The sequence below is a fragment of the Rhipicephalus microplus genome, unplaced genomic scaffold, assembly GCF_043290135.1.
Source record: "Rhipicephalus microplus isolate Deutch F79 unplaced genomic scaffold, USDA_Rmic scaffold_12, whole genome shotgun sequence".
Classification (NCBI taxonomy): Eukaryota; Metazoa; Arthropoda; class Arachnida; order Ixodida; family Ixodidae; genus Rhipicephalus; species Rhipicephalus microplus.
This window is the reverse complement of record NW_027464585.1, coordinates 43,724,632-43,741,962: the sequence shown is the minus strand read 5'-3', so window position 1 is coordinate 43,741,962 and position 17,331 is coordinate 43,724,632. Positions and strand designations below refer to the sequence as shown.

The following is a 17,331-nucleotide window of genomic DNA, read 5'->3' as shown; positions in this document are numbered from 1 at the left end:
TGTCATCTTGGGCCGCAGCCGTAACCAGTTGACACGGAAAATGATTGAGGCGAAAGCTATCACAAAATCTGCGAAGCTGAGTGTGAGTATGCCGTCTGTGGCCTTATCTCAAAAAGAGCTCAATTTTCTGGAGCGCGTGCTGGGAAGTATTGATATAGAATCGTTAATTTCAAATCAGATTACAAGCAGCTTTCCTTGATAGTGTGCTGTGTCACACATGTACGGTTTTGTCGTGTGTGGCGTGCCGTGGAATGAGCTATATAATGTGTTGTAAGGGTACGCAATAAACAAAAGTTGGAAGTTAGCGCTCACACTGTCGTCTGTTTTTCCCCCTTCTTGAATTCGCGACAGTGCAAACTTCCCTTAACTTAAGTGTTTTTACAGCTTAGCACTGCTTAATTGCAGTGAAACCACTCTGACAGGAGATTACATGCAGATTAATACACATTTATTCGTTCATTTCTAATACTATGAAATTTCAGTTATTTAAATTCAAAGAAAACTCAAACACACCAATATTTTTTAAAATATTAATGTAAGCATATCTGTCATACAGCTCCTTGCATCAACGTCCACATCCTTCTTTCTCAGGGGTTGCCACATGCGGTCACATCCAACAAAGAGGCATCGTTGCCGCATGTGATGTTAAACATATGTCTTAAATAAAGTGACATCACCAAGAGGCATCGTAAATTTACTGTGTCATATCGAAATATTTATTATGCATGTGTTAGTTGTATACCAAGATTGAACAGCTGTTACAGCCCTATACTATGCACATATGATAATTGGTATTCATACCAATTGGCATTCATACAAGCACACTAAAAAGCCGCCCTGCGATGGTGGTGGCAACGAGTTTCTCACCAAGTCACAATGACGGGCACCTTACAACAGCCACGATTTCGCCCTAAAGTCTAGCCTTTGACAGAAGCCACCTGGTAACCTTATAAAATTAAAAGTAAAACACGAACCATAAATAAAGATACCAAAAATTTGTTAGTCGCTTTTTTTTCATAGTCAGTGTCTTCCTTTTAGCTCTATCATAATTTTTCCCTGTCCCAAATGTTGAGCATTGTGTCCGAAGTGAGCCAGCCCTTCCTGTGTCAACACTGGCTGCTGAGGAAAGAGCAGGTCTGTGAGGTATCTTGATGGGACTCACGAGCACAGTTGGGGCAACATGTCAGAGAGGCACAAAATTTGGATTGGAGTCTGCTTCGTCGAGAAACATGGCGGCAAACACGTCGTTGAAGAAGTCTGGGTAAAACTGGCATGCACGCTGGCAGTCCGGTGCCCAGTTCACTTCCAGCAGCTTGGGCTGCATGTGCGGGTGTTCTGGAGAGGAGGAGAAAAAAAAAACATTTGCCAAATGACCTGGAAGCATGCATAACACGTGACTTGTTCTAAAATCCAGTTGCAACAATACGTACTCTTGTAAGTGGATACAAAGAAAAAAAAAAAGGAATTGTCCCGCAATTACCTTGAATATGCAAAGTAGAGTTCAGCAAACATACACAGCCCCCAAGAAATTTGTGCGAAAAATCTACACCAGCCAGTGTTCATGGGATAGATGGTTTTATCTACAACAAAAACACTCATGCAATCTTTTCTGTCTTACACAGGATGATAATATGAACGAATGACAGATTGATAATAATAATTGATGGGGTTTAATAAAAAACTACCAAATGGTCATGAGAAATGCTGTGAGGGAGGACTACAGAAATTTCGACAATCTGGGGTTCTTTAACAAGCACCTAAATCTAAGCACATGAACCTTAAGCATTTTTGCCTCTGTCGCAGTGTGCCTGCTATATGAGAAAGCGTCTTGACTTATAGGAGTACGTTCATAAGAGTTGCCTAAGTAATGTTTTAAACTGACTTCTGGCTCTTACAAAGGTTCGCTTAGTGCATATCATGATGTTTTGTTCAAATCACTGTTTCCCAGCTAGTGCTAGAAAACAGGAATAGCAAGCGGTGGCCTGGCCCATTTTCTATTAACTGGAAAACAGTTATGACCATCAACTCACGACAGCATATAACAAGCGGATGACATCTTATGGGTTTGCGCACATGCTACACTTTCCATGTGGCCACAAACTTGTCTTTTCATGTTGTCATCACCGTCATCAATTACATGGCCACTTCTTTTATCTTAAAGGCTGCACTGCCTAACCAATTTTTTTGTAGCAGCCAAGGCTACGCGGACAGATGATTGAGTAAGATGGGAAGTAGTGCTAGTTGGTACACATGCATCCTTGTAGAAGCACAAAAAGACGAAAGCACAAACACATAGCACAAGTGCTCTAGAGAGACTATCGAGATGGATGAAGGGTCAGAATTAGGCTTGTACAAATGTTCGAATGCTTCGAATATTCGAACGAGTACTGTATTTTTCGGTGTATAAGTCGCGGTTTTTTTCTGAATTTTTCGTGGGTGCGTCTTATACAACGATGCGACTTATATACATTCAAAATCGAGTTGGATGCCACGGCTTGGGTGGCGCTGTTTACGTCAAGCAGAGGTTATCTGATTGGTGGCTAAAGTCAAGGCACGAGTGAAAATTAAACCATTCACTGTGAAGTACGAATCCTCAACTTCATTATTTAAAGAAAAAAAAAAGATAAATGTAATGATTAGTTCACTAAGTATTACGGCTAGGTGGCGTTAGCCGCCGCCCAATCTAAAAGGTACAGCCACATCCATCCATCTATCTATCAAAATGGCGTCTACGGCGCTTCACCGCTACCTACAAACTACAGTGTACTAGAATAGAGGCAGTGTGCTCACAGGCGGCGGTGGGTGACCCACTTCGTGTCGACGCCGAGAGGCGGCGCGGTTCGCAGCGTCACCTGAAACTCCTTTGCGCGCCGAAGTAGAGAGCCACAGCGCAATTGTTGAAATGCCAGAAATTATGCCACGTTCGCGACATGCAATGCACGACACTTCTTTTGGGGCATCTTATCAGTGTGCAGGGCGTGAAGCAACTGACATTGTATTATTTTCCGGCCGTTTAAATGTTCAAAGTGGTTTCGCTAATGCAGCGGTCATGTCGACTGCGGTTCCGAGGTGCGGAAAACACTACGCACTTTTTTTTTTCGCAATGTCAGAATTAATATTTTGGAGTTTAACGGGCCGAAGCCACACTTTCGCTATGAGGTGCGCCATAGCGGAGGGCTGCAGGTTAATTTAGATCCCTTTAGAATTTTTAACGTCAGCCGAAATGCCGACACACGGCTTGTTTCGTTTTTCTCCTCCGTCAGGAGAACAGCCACCGCAGCTAGGATCGAACACACGTCCTTGGGTTGAAGAGTCCAACGCCTTAGACAGCCTCCACGCCGGGTTTTTCTTGATTACGTGCCTGCTGCAGGAATGTGCGCCCTAAACTCAAACTTTAACCACCATGACAACCACGCACGACGTTTAACATTCTAGCATCGCTGCTTCGAGACTTTAGGTGATGATTGGTGTGTGGCGTGATTATTGCTGTAAACAAGACGTAGCATCAATATTATCAACAGCCTGTTAGGTCCTGCAGGACGGAGACCTCTTTCATTGATTTACACCCGCTCCTGTCCTTCACTGACAGAGTCTATTCCATTCATTGCCTCTGAATTTTCATATTTCGTGCATCCATCAAGTTAAAGACGTAGCAAATTAAAAAGAAATGATAAAAATCCATTTAAATTGATTAAATAATGTTTATTTACAAATAAGTGATGAAAGAATTTGCACAAGCAATATTAGGGTAAAAAAAAAGCTGAATAATGGCAAATCGAGACATTTACACATTGATATGCACCATTACTTGGAAGGAGTCTTTCAACAATAACAAAACGCAAGCAATGCTCGGGCTCCGTTGGAACGTCATCCTGTGTGAAGTCGCAGTCCTCTCCTGTATCACCATTAGCAGCCCGTGGAAATTCAGTACAGTCAGTCTCGAGAGCACTTCGGCTCTTTTTCTTTGCGGCTGCATGGTCATTTTCGCACATCTACCTTTTAGCTCTCGGTTTTGGCATCTTCTTCGTGAGGTACTGCGGCAAATTTGGAAGAATCGTGAGGACGGAGTTTTCCGACAGCATCGGTTTATCACGAGGAATGCGTACCTCTTTGCCATCTATATGGTGCACGAACTCCTTGATAACGAACCTCGGTTAGAAATGCAGTTCGCAGACCGCAGAAAACTCATCCAGTTTCTTATCTGCACGGTGGAGATTTCTTTCCCACTCCTTCCGCCGTTCTTCATCACGCGGGACGCTGAACAAAGACGCCTGTGGTGCATCCTGCACACGACTGTACCCGGTTCGACAACCGGGCGCAAAACAGTAATTTCGACGGCGGTTAGGCATCTTCACGAACGCATACTACACAATGATCCAAGCATAAAGCACAGAACACGCACACGGGGTACCCACGTTGATCCAATCAAACCGATCGAACTGAACTGAGCGAACCAGCCCCGTCCGCCAACACGGCCAACACGAACCAAGAGAAGTTTTTCAGGTGCGTCAAGCGTCAGCGCCCCTGGTGGGCATCGTGGAAGTCGACACAGAGTGCGCTGCGGCGGAGCGCCGCAAGGATAGGGCAGTGAGCACACTGCCTCTATTCTAGTACACTGTACCGCTACCTTTTTCCTTCTTCCGCGGCCTTCTGCGATGCACAGAAACCACATTTAAAAAGAAAGTAAGATTAACGGTAAGTTAACACCTTTAAGGTAACGCAGCTATGTAGTTTTGCACAAAAAAATAATCAGAGGGGTGAAAATGTGGAGGTATTTTTTAAATTATAAATTATGAAAAGCAAGTTTGGATTTCAGAGCCACTTCCTTTACCGTCACTTCCGTCCGCCATAACGTCTTCATTGCACTCGCTGTGTCGCTGTTGCTGCGCGCTTCTCGTGTGTTGTGTTGTGCGTCGTAGCATAGAGCCGGTAGCGGCGTAGAACCTCGCGAACCATGGCGCCGCTTGGAAAGCAAAGTCGGCGATGCTATGACGCCAAGTTCAAGCTGCGCGCTGTTGAATTTGCCGAAAACCACGGGAACAGAGAAGCAGGGAGGCAATTCGGCGTCAGTGTGAAAAAATAATCCGTGACTGGCGCAAGGCCCACAGCGTCCTCCGGACGATGAAGTCGACAAAGAAGGCCAACCGCGGCAAGAAGGCGCGCTGGCCGGACCTCGAGCGTAGCCTGCGCACGTGGGTACTGCAACAACGAGCCGAAGGAAGAGGGCTGTCAACAGTGCCGCTGCGCCTGAAGGCGAAGGCTCTGGCAGCGGAGAGCAATGTTACGGGATTCAATGGTGGTCCGTCCTGGTGTTTCCGCTTTATGCGACGGAATCAACTGGTTATGAGAGCCTGGACGACAGTGTGCCAGAAGCTGCCCGACGACTTTCAGGCCTAACTGGACAACTTCAGCTCATTCGTGAGGGAGGAAGTTGCGAAGAAGAATGTCAGCGCGAGCCACATCGTTAACATGGATGAAGTGCCGCTGACATTCGACATCTCGCTTGGGAGAAGCATCGCCGAAAAAGGCCAGAAAACTGTCACGGTGAGGACAACAGGCCACGAGAAGTCCCACATCACCGTTGTGCTCGCCTGCTGCGCGGACGGCACAAAGCTGCCTCCCATGCTAATATTTAAGCGGAAAACCTTGCCGAAGGATAATTTCCCTCCTACAGTGGTGATTCAGGCGAACACGAAAGGTTGGATGGACGAGGGAATGATGAGTGTGTGGCTTGACCGCTGTTTTTCCCGTCGACCAGACGGATTCTTCCACGTGAAGCCAGGAATGCTGGTAATGGACAGTATGCGGGCACACATCACCGATATTGTCAAGAAAAAGATCAGTTCAAAGAACTGTATGCCAGTGATTATTCCCGGCGGCATGACGAAGATGCTTCAGCCGCTTGACATTTCTGTCAACCGCAGCTTCAAGGCAGTTCTGCGACGTTCGTGGGAAACGTGGATGTCGGAGGGAGAACACAGCTTTACAAAAACGGGGCGCATGATACGCGCAGAGTTCGGCGAAGTGGCGAAATGGGTGAGTGACGCTTGGGAGTCAATTTCTGCGAAGACCATTGTGGCGGGCTTTCGCAAGGCCGGTTTGATCCCCTGCGCGGCCGATGGCGAGGTTGAAGAATCTGATTCGAGCGAGTCGGAGGACGACAGTGATGTGCCAGCAGTGCTGCAACCAGAAGTAGCTGCATTGTTCGTGAGCGACTCGGAGGAAGACGACTTCGATGGCTTTGAATAAACGTCACCAAGATATCGGAATAATAAAGGTACTTCTGAAAGTATTGTTTTTATGTGTGTTTAAAAGCGCTCGCACGCGTGACTGCCGATGGCTAGAAACGTGCAAAAGCGTTGGCCGTCGCAAGCATGCATTTTTGCAATGCATTGTCACGACGAGATACTTAAATGTCGGTGGTCGGATGAGCAAGTGCGTCTTCTACACCGGTGCGACTTATGCACCGGTGCGACTTATATACGTTTTTTTTTCAGAAAAACTGCTATTTTGAGGGGAGTGCGACTTATACAAGGGTGCAACCTATAAACCAGAAAATACGGTAGTTGAGTATTCAAATTTGCTTCCACTCGAATTTAAATTATCGAATACTTTCGAAGTATTCGCAATGAACGAATAGGTGTATATTAGGCCCCGGATCACTGCCTGTAAACGTGGTTTCACTTCAATATAGGAGTGCTAAACAGTGAAAACACCTACCCTCTCCCAAAAAAAATTTTCTTTGCCATGAAGCCCCCTTTCAAATTTAAAGGGGCCTTGCAACACTAACTGAACATGGTCGGAAAACGCTGCCGATCGGTAGTCGACGCTACCGAAAACACGCGAGGCAAATATTGTAGCGCAGCACGCGGCCTGTATTTCACAATAAAATTTCAAAGCTAAAAACTGTTTTTTTTCCTCGGCAAATGACACTACAAGCTCAAAAATCACTTGTCACAGCGAAGAAGAAATATACGGCTCTGGTCACAGGCATTGGCTGATTTTAGTGCGCTCATCGTTACCGGGGCCGCCGATTGTCTACAGGTACATGTGTGATCGCACTGAAAAGCCGCGTATACAAAGAAAAAAAAAGAGGCGCTCAAGGTCATGAGGTGCATGTGGAGTATTTTCTTTCACTGTGCCATTCCTCCCTGCTTAGCTTACAGCTATTTCGTCAAGACGAGAAGAGAGAATGCGATTGCAGCGTGCGACAAATTTTTGGAACTCTGCTCGTACTGGACTGATTCTAGAAACTTTGCGGCAGAAATTTGTGAGGCAACAAGCATGTTTACTGGCTCCATGTCTACTTGAAAAAGTGTTGCAGGGCCCCTTTAAAGGTACATGTTACCTTCAAATCAATTCTTCATTTTGTTAAGCTTATTATGATGGCTTATATAAATATAATATAATAAAATATATATATGTGATGCATTAACAAGGTGATTCTAGGGGAAGTCGACGAAGAGGAAGTGTGCGTGCATTAGAATAAATGCATGGCATCTGGACCACGACGTGTCTCCATTTTGTAGCGTCACACAAGTCGACAGGATCAACCTCATCAACGTGCTATGGCTAGGCCAAAGCCTCCGCTCAACATACAGAAGTTCAAAGGAACACCAGAAGACGTCCCCATCGACAAGTGGCTTCTTCTTTTCGACATGAAGGCAGCCGAGGCGTCATGAACTCACCGCGATCGGGTCAGTCACTTCAGCAAATACATTGAAGGGGAAGCGTTCAAGTGATACCCGACAGAGATTTTCGGCAACGGCGAGACAACTTGGGACGATATCAAGCGCGACATGCAAGCCCGCTTTGCTACGACTGACCGAGATGCCTTCCGTCTCTTCATTCACTACCGACTGAAAGGAGGGCAGACCATCAAGGACTACTACGACGAGAAAAAGTGACTGGGTTTCTAGGCTGACCTGAAAGAGTGCCACATCATTTATAGACTGACTGATGGTGTTCCTCCTGATGTGGAACTGGCGCTCGCTGGACTGTCTTTCAACTCGTCATTAGAGTGGCTCACCGCTGCTCAACGGGTCGAGACATCGCCGGACTGTCTTTCAACTCGTCATTAGAGTGGCTCACCGCTGCTCAACGGGTCGAGACATCTTTCAAACGGGTGAGAGGAGGAGTTTCCTTTACTCGTAACGCCAGTATCGCATCAAGAGCTCCACGTCTCTTCAGCAGACCGCAGCAGCGAACAATAACTCCTCAACCGCGTGCCCTGCAAAACAAATGTAGATACTGCTCAGTTGCTGGTTTCCCACGACAGTTTCACTAGCACAATAAGTGTCCGCGCCACGGCAATGTGTCCGCTATTGATACTAAACGGAGAAACAAGGAGGGCGACTCAGATTTCATTATTACACTTCAGTGCTCCCATCAACGGAAAGCCAGTAAATGCAATTCTCGATACAGGAGCAACAATTACTTGTATCGGCGAGGATGTGTACAAACAGCTAAAACTTCAGTTGATGAGAGACTCCAGCATCATGGTCCAGCAAGTTGCATCAAGCATTCGAACTTTGGGTCGCGTAAACATTCAGTTACAAATTGAGAACGTCATAAAGAAAGTTTATGCACACGTGCTGCGAGGCATGAGACTACAATTAATTCTTGGCCTAGACAACGCTTCGTACTTCAATCTTTCTGTAAATCTGGAAAGCAAGTCAGTGACACAAGCACGTGAGAATGTGAACCTTCCGCATCACAATGAAAAGAAAGGTGAAGGATGCACTCGTCTATGTATTGACTACCGGAAACTCAATGCCATAATGATACTCAACTTTCAACCAATTCTACGTATAGATGATATTCTTGACCACTTGGGAAAGGCGGAGTTTTTCACTACGTTGGACGTAACGTCGGGATGCTGGCATGTCCAAATGCATCCTGACGATGTTCCGAAAACTACATTTGCCACGCCTGATGGTCATTTTGAGCGGTTGGTAATGCCGTTTGGGTTGAAGAACGCTCCGGCTACATTTGAAAGAGCCATGAAATCAATAATAGCGAAACATCAGCTCACTAATGTTAGTAATTACTTTGACGATGTGGTCGTATACTCAGAGACATTTAATGATCATATACGACACCTTGAGGCGCTATTGAAAGCTCTCAAAACCGAGAACGTAAAACTACAACAAAAAAGTGCCAATTGGCACGCTGCAGCATTGAATACCTGGGCAACAAAACTTCACAAGGAACAGTGACACCTAAGCAAAGTAATGTGGCTGCCATACTCAAATTTTCGACACCAAATCGAGAAAAAGATCTCCAGCGTTTTCTGGGCACTGTAAACACCTACCGTCCGTACATGCCCCACTTCAGCGATATCGCTCTTCCACTCACAAAACTACTCTACAAAGGCAGCAAGTGGGTGTGGACAGAAGCATGCGAGCAAACCTTTCGTGAACTGAAGGAGCGGATAACTGAAGAACCGGTGCTTCGCATATACGACCCTTCGAGACCATGTACTGTGTACTCTGACGCATCTGGCGAAGGCATCGGTGCAGTGCTGAAACAACCTGATGACAAAGGCAAAGAACATTCTTTTGCCTACTATTCCCGCAAAATACTTAAGCACGAGGTGAGCTATGCTATTACAGAAAGAGAATGTCTTGCCATTGTAGATGCCATTGATAAATGGCATTGCTACCTTCATGGAAAGTCATTCACTGTTATAACAGATCACTTTGCACTCCAGTGGCTGAAGAATGTTCAAAATCCTCAAGGTCGTCTCTTCCGGTGGTCTTTGGAACTGACAATGTATGATGTGAACATTAAACATCAAAAGGACAGAAGTAATGTGGAAGCAGATGCGCTCTCCAGAGCCCCAATAGTTAATCTTCTGTCACACGAAGACCTTCAGCGATGCAACAATGAGCGCCCAAAAGGAACGCATTCAGTGGAAAATAATATCATCATCGTCAAAAGAAAAGGACTACGGAAAATATACGAGCCCCATAAACTACGCCCAACCATTCTGAAGAATGCACATCAACATTTTGGGCATGTCAGAGTGAACAAGATGCTATCACTCCTGTCTCCGCAATATTATTGGTCGCATATGGTAACCGATGTTTCCACTTACATTCGGCATTATGATACATGCCAGGGATGCAAGAAGATGAAAACAAAAAAGTTTGGGACGCTTGAATCACTGCCTCCAGCTGAAAAGCCCTCCGACTTCTTTGCAATAGACACTATTGGAGGATTTTCTGGATATGGCTCGTCAAAAGGTTTATACACTTGGTTATTGATCATGCGACTCGCTACGTATGGGCGTTTGCTCATAAAGGTGAGAACAGCGACGCCTACATTTCATGCTTAAAAACAATTTTTTCTTCTGGAAAACCACGGACGCTCCTTTCAGATCGTGGAACAGGATTTCCTGCAGGAAAATTCAAGCAGTTTTTAAAACATAATCGTATACAGCAACTATTCACCTCACCTCATCATCTACAATGCAACGGCATGAACGAGCGGACAAACCAGACTATCGTAACGAGACTTAAATGCAAGATCAATGATGAACCACAGAAGTCTTGGACTAAGCTGCTTCTGGAGGTAATTGATGAATACAACAGAACACCCCACGAAGTGACCGGCTACGCACATTCCTTCCTGATGTATGGAATTCCATCTTTATCCTACTGTACTGGAACAACGAGAAGAAACTGTCGAAGAAGCGTGAAAAACTGCAGTTACCAATTCTATCGCCTACCACAATAAGAACAAAGTCAATTATTATAGAAAATTTCTTCCGATTGAGTTACAAGTCAGTGACTTTGTCCATTACGAGACATCACGGCATCCCAACAACGGCTAACTGAGGACCTTACAAGATTCTACCCAAGGTCTCAACAGTGAAATATGAGACCAACTACTCCGTGCTACCCTTAGGTAGAAACTCTGACATTATGCATGTTAGCAAACTGCGGCCTTATTTTGTACCTTATGAACTGAGACTTTCTCGAGGGGAGGGGGAAGTGTGACGCATTAACAAGGTGATTCTAGGAGAAGCCGACGAAGAGGAAGTGCGCATGCATTAGAATAAACGCATGGCATCTGGACCACGACATGTCTCCATTTTGTAGCGTTACATATATATAATTATATATAACCGAGTCAGCTGTTGAGAACACGCTGCTTTCGTTGCCTCAAGGAGTACCTGTGTTTTATTCGCGTTGTTCCGCTACAATATAATATAATCCAAATATAATAAATTTTAAAGCATTAAGTATCTTACAGGTTATCACTCACATCCTACCGAAACTACTACTCAAGGTTGTTTCGACTTTCCTTGAACGAAAAAATAAATGACATTTGCATAGAGCCCTTATTTCAATTCATAAGAAATATTGTGCAGGTTAGTTGGGTCATGATAGATATTCCTTTTTTTTATATGTGATACATACCATTTGAATTTGATTCGAAATTATTCGATCAAAATCACAATTCCCTTTGAACCGAAAATTTGCTATTTGCACAAGCCTAGTCAAAATCGTTTTAAGAAAGGTGACAAGTAGAGATACGAAAAGGTGACCTTATGTACACTAGCTATCATGTAGGCAATAGGTACGGGTTCAAGATAGTGTACTCTGTTGCTAATAAATTTTCTAAAACCTGCCTTCGATTTGGCCTCTTCATCAGGGAATGTCTGTCTGGCAGGCTCACTGTTCTTAGTGATTGTCTGCCTCTACACCGTTCTGTTAAATAACACTTTAACAAGAGTGATGGGACGAATGATGGTGGGCTACAGAGTTCCAGGGCCAGCCAGACAGTCATGCCCTGAAGAAGACACAGACGCTGAATGAGTCTCAAAACAAAGCGCCAGTTAAAATCGCCAGTTAAGACTGAAAATTGAACGTAGCTGGGGAGTGTTTGTTCTTACCATTTCATACAGCTAAACAGATTTCTTTCATATATGTTTGAACTCAATACTGGCTTTATGACTTCACAGTCCAAAAACAGACGGACACCAGTGTCGACAAAGCAGTTTTTAGTATTCTGACTAATCTTTTCATCTGTGTGCTGCCCATTTCTAACGAACGGGCAAGAACACTAAGCTTAGCTATAGGCGAGCTCGACAGTATCTTGGTCCACTTATCAGTTCTGGAGACAGTGCCACAGCAAAGTGAGCCAATCACAGAAGTATAAGCCCTTCAGGTGCAAACAATTATGCGCTGTCTCAAGATGTGTCAAATTCACATGGTACAATTACAAGGCAATCAGTATTACATGCCAAAAAAGAACATGAAAATATTTGTTCTTTTCTGTGAGCTTCAGAAATTAATCTTAATCAGTATGTAGCTAAATATCTAATCATTCTGCAATCAGTCAGCTCATTACTATCACAAAAAATCAAATATTTGGTCAGAAATGCATGACCAACTTGTTTTTACGTTTTATTCATTTCAAGAAGAAGGAAAGAACTTTATTCAAAATAATGTCCGGCGAGTTGGTGGTGTGGGCCAATGGCCCCGTCTTGGCCAAGGGTCCTTGAATTCTGGAGGCTTCCTTGGCCCGCTGGATGGCCCACATCTGATCTTTGAGGGTGGGGCGGAGCAGTGCAGTTTCCCAGCACGCACAAAAGCTGTCACTAGAGGCTGTGTACTCGTTACGGGCACTAAAGTAAAATCTCGATGATACGATTACAGTTGATGAAAATTTTGTGACGATAAGAACTTTAAGGTTGCTTCAGATGCACTACATTATATAAAATATGCCGTCATTCGATGTTATACGAACAGTATCCCCAGCCACTGTGGATGATAAAAATGCACAATTGACTGCTACACACAAACAGCATAACGGGGCTTGCCTGTGGGTGGAAGGCCCATTCACACCGTGCCTCAAAGGGAGTGAATGTGGCAAAAGTCATGGGAATTTCCCTCACTTCACCGTATAAGTAGTTGGAAAACCACACCGCCAGACTGACGCAAAAAAATCGACCCGAGACCAATTTTTCCGCCATGTGAATGCAGACCGCCTATTTGCTTCACGGCTTCAGCTACACCAGCTGCACTAGCTAGCTCTATCTCAAATTACGTCATGTAAACGAGCTACAAATTCATCATCATCATCAGCCTGACTACATCCACTGCAGGACAAAGGCCTCTCCCATGTTCCGCCAGTTAACCCGGTCCTGTGCTTGCTGCTGCCAATTTATACCCGCAAACTTCTTAATCTCATCTGCCCACCTAACCTTCTGTCTCCCCTTAACCCGCTTGCCTTCCCTGGGAATCCAGTTAGTTACCCTGAACGACCAGCGGTTATCCTGTCTACGCGCTACATGCCCGGCCCATGTCCATTTCTTCTTCTTGATTTCAGCTATGATATCCTTAACCCCCGTTTGTTCCCTAATCCACTCTGCTTTCTTCTTGTCTCTTAAGGTTACACCTACATTTTTCTTTCAATTGCTCGCTGCGTCGTCCTCAATTTAAGCTGAGCCCTCTTTGTAAGTCTCCAGGTTTCCGCTCCGTAGCTAATTACCGGCAAGATACAACTGTTATATACCTTCCTCTTGAGGAATAGTGACAATCTACCTGTCATAATTTGAGAGTGCTTGCCAAATGTGCTCCACCCCATTCTTATTCCTCTAGTTACTTCAATCTCGTGGTTTGGCCCTAAGTAGACATAGTCCTTTACGACTTGAAGTGCACTATTACCTATCTCGAAGCGCTGCTCTTTTCCGAGGTTGTTGTACATTACTTTCGTTTTCTGCAGATTCATTTTAAGGTTCACCTTTCTGCTCTCCTTGTCTAACTCTGTAAGCATGAGTTGCAATTCGTCCCCTGAGTTACTCAGCAATGCAATGTCATCGGCGAAGCGCAGGTTACTAAGGTGCTCTCCATTAACTCTTATCCCTAACTGTTCCCTTTCTAGGCTTCTGAAAACCTCCTGTAAGCACGTGGTAAATAGCAAATTCAACATGGTGGCAAAGGCGTTGGTGGTGGCTTGTGTCGGCGCAATCGCGCACTACTCACGCACCACGACAAAGCTCACGGCTTTGACATGGATGCGTTCACAGAGAGCATGGTTTGAATTACGATTGCTGCGAACATTGGAAGTAGAAGAAGGTGCAGCAGAGGCGAGCCAGCATGCCCAAACATGTCTCACTTTTGTACTGTCGGCTGAATCCGTTGCTGCCGCTGATTCTGTTCGTGCCGTTTCTGCTGGTGTATCTCCTAAAACATAGTCGAGCCCGACTATACTGAAACCGTTTATATCAAATTATCCCGTATATCGAACAATTCCTAAACACGGTAAGTTTACATTGAGAATATATAGCAAAAGTTGCTGTTTTATCGAATGAAAATAGCAACGACAACTGATATATCAAACTGCGTGAGCCTCAAAAGTGCCCCAGTAAGTTAACCTTCCCTCGCGGTGGTGGGGAAAACTGCCGGCGCCACCCTAGAAAAAGTTGGTTAGACCCGGTTGTACGCGTCGAACACCTCCCTCCAAGAAATGATCCTGGCCCACTCGCAGCGCTTACAGCCAATCCGAGGCCGTCGTGCTTTCTCCGAGGCGCGGAGGCGGTAGAAGTGAGCGCCATTTTTTCTTTCTTTATGGTTGTGTGCCTGCTGCTGCCGATTCAGCGTGGTCTGCAGTGTTGCCTGTTGGTGCTCTGTGAACTGTATTGGCGCGCTGTCATGGCTTTTCTTCCTCAGAACACCACGGTGGCCTGCGTGACGGATCCCGAGCCTGCGTGCCTCGTGCCACTTCATGCCGTCTCCTCTAATGACCACCCTAGTGGTGAGCCTGCATCTTCTTCCGCATTTGCTGCAGCCATTAGCAACGATTTGACACCTTCACAAATGCAACAGCTGCTTGCCTTGTTAAAGAAACACGCAAGTTCTTTCGATGTTTACTCCTCGACGTTGGGCCACACTACTACTACAACGCATCCACACAATCGGAACTTCTGTCGTACGCCGCCGGCCCTACTGCGTGTCTCCTGCTGAGAGAAAAATTATCGAAGAAAACGTAGCTGACATGCTCAAACGAGAGGTAATTCGCCCCTTATCTAGCCCTTGGTCGTCGCCTGTGGTTCTGGTTCGTAAGAAGGATAGCTCCGTGCGCTTTTGCGTCGATTACAGTGCGCTCAACAAGAATTACTCGCAAGGATCTGTACGCAATGCCATGCATTGATGATGCCATGGTCCCTCAATACTCTTACTAGTCATGAAACTCCTGCGTAACTCAATGGGAGAGCTTCATATACCGCCCGCACTTTCCGCGCCGTGGCGCTGGCGTAGCTACAAGGGAGACGAGGAAGCCGCCTGTTGCTGGCCGCTATTAGCCGAGTGTGAGCGTGGAGTGGTGTTGTTTGTGCTGCTTGCACCTTTTTTTTCTCTTTTCGCGGTCACCTCGTCGTGACCGCGATGCCCAACACCTGCTGTGTGCCGGGCGGTCGCTCGGGATACAAGGGCAACGTCGAAAAAGTCTCCCTGTTCTGTTTACCAGCCGACGCAGAACAATGCGACAGGTGGAAACGTGCAATCCCGCGACAGGAGACTGCCGGATTTTTGTTCGACTCGAAGTATGTTCGCGTGTGCGAAAAACATTTCGATGCAAGTGACATCGTACGTGCGGACGTGTGTACAGTGAATGGGAACACCGTTTCATTGCCTCGAGATCGGCCAAGACTGGTGGAAGGAGCCGCGCCAAGAATTTTCGAAGGTTTGCCTGCTTACCTCTCCAAACCAAAACAGTGTTCGCGTGGACTAACAAAGCGCCCACCTGCAAAAAGGCCGCGAGAGCTTTCTCCAGACTGTGATGCGACAGTTGCGAATGTGGACGTCTCCACTGCAGCCGACGAAGAAATCGACGGTAAGTCTGGCACAAAGCTTGAAAGTATCCTAACCGCTCACTACGCTAAAAAATTTGGCTCACTATACGCTAACAAAATTGGCTCCTTCCCTTATAAAATTTGCTCTTTGTCAGTCTTTGCAGATGTTGTAAGAACTGAGAATCCCCCAGGCTTCGCGCCCTGTGTCGAACAGAGGTCCCAGTTTGTTCAGCATCGGAGCTGCAGAGAGTGAAGGCGCAACTTCGCAGCGTGAAGCAACAGCTTCAATCATGCCAGCGGAAACTCGCAAAAGCGGAGGCGCACGCGAATAAAAAAGGTGGAATGTACAGAGATATTCACAAGCTGTCAGACCACGAGAAGCTCATTATAGACCAGTGCATCATGAAGGCAAATATGAAGTCTACGAAAGCAGCACGGTAAGATCCCGTTTGTGAAGTGTGTTTGGAGTTTTATGTGAAGTGCGGTTTTCGGAGTGTGCGCGTTTTTTTTTCTGGATAATGATAGAAACTGAAAAGTGATGCAATGGACCAAAATGCAATATTTCGTTTTACTTTGATAGTGCTGTTTGCTGGTGCTGTCGCTGAATCGTGAACACAAAAATCTGCATTTTATTTATTGCAGGTATAAAAAAGAATGGCTTTACGACTGTTTACTGCTGAAAATCAAATCGACAGCAGTTTATACATTTCTTCACGAGAATAATTTTCTGCCTCTATCACACCCTCGCACACTATACTCCTACCAAAAAAATCCGAAGGCCGGCTTTGGATTTGATGAAAATTTATTTGCCATCCTCAAAGACAAAGTGGGAAATATTCCAGAGAGAGAACGCCGAGGTATCAATTTTTATTTTTTTGCATTTGATTTTTCTGGACTTTAGGTAAACAGCTGAAATAATATTTTTTTTCTTTAGGGGTCCTGATGGTTGACGAGATGAGCGTGAGAAGGAGCCTCCATGTAAAGGAATCGTATAAGACACTGCTTGGAAAGGTCGACTTAGCAGAGCACACGAAGCCTACTGACCAAGTGAAAGATGGTGACCATGTGTTAGTGTTCCTTTTCCGACCATTCCTCGGTGGCTGGTCGCAAACTGTCGGGGCGCTTTGCACGTCAGGGGCTGCACCAGGCTCCGCTATTGCTAAACTGCTCCTGCAATGCATTGTACTCCTGTCGAATGCCGGTGTCGTTGTGGATGCAGTCACTTGCGATAACTCTACTTCGAACCGATCAGCATTGAACTCTTTGGGTAAATATTTATAGACATTATTTATCTTCATGGTATCTAGTACGTGATCTTAATAATAGAAATGTCTTCCTTTTAGGTGTCAGCGGCGATATCGCCAGAGTATCAACGTCATTTGAGCATCCATGTGACTCCTCCGAAGTCATTCAGGTCATAATTGACCCACCTCACATCTTCAAGTGCATCAGGAATAACCTTCTGAAGGCTGGAAAATTCCTGGTGGGTAAAACACAGTTTAAGATAAGTCATCACAGTGCTCTGG

The 17,331-nt window shown here is 45.5% G+C and overlaps 1 protein-coding gene across 8 annotated transcripts in view; it reads right to left on the bottom strand.

Moving 5' to 3' along the window:
• Positions 1-431: 431 nt before the first annotated feature.
• TTLL12 (Tubulin tyrosine ligase-like 12) overlaps positions 432-17,331 on the bottom strand; it is a 457,993-nt gene continuing 441,093 nt past the window's right edge. For all 8 annotated transcript variants that reach the window (XM_075882498.1, XM_075882503.1, XM_075882499.1 and 5 more), the window contains one exon: positions 432-1,335. In XM_075882498.1, the coding sequence (XP_075738613.1) occupies positions 1,184-1,335 (152 nt within the window). In that variant the 3' untranslated portion in view covers positions 432-1,183. The remainder of the gene's footprint in view (positions 1,336-17,331) is intronic.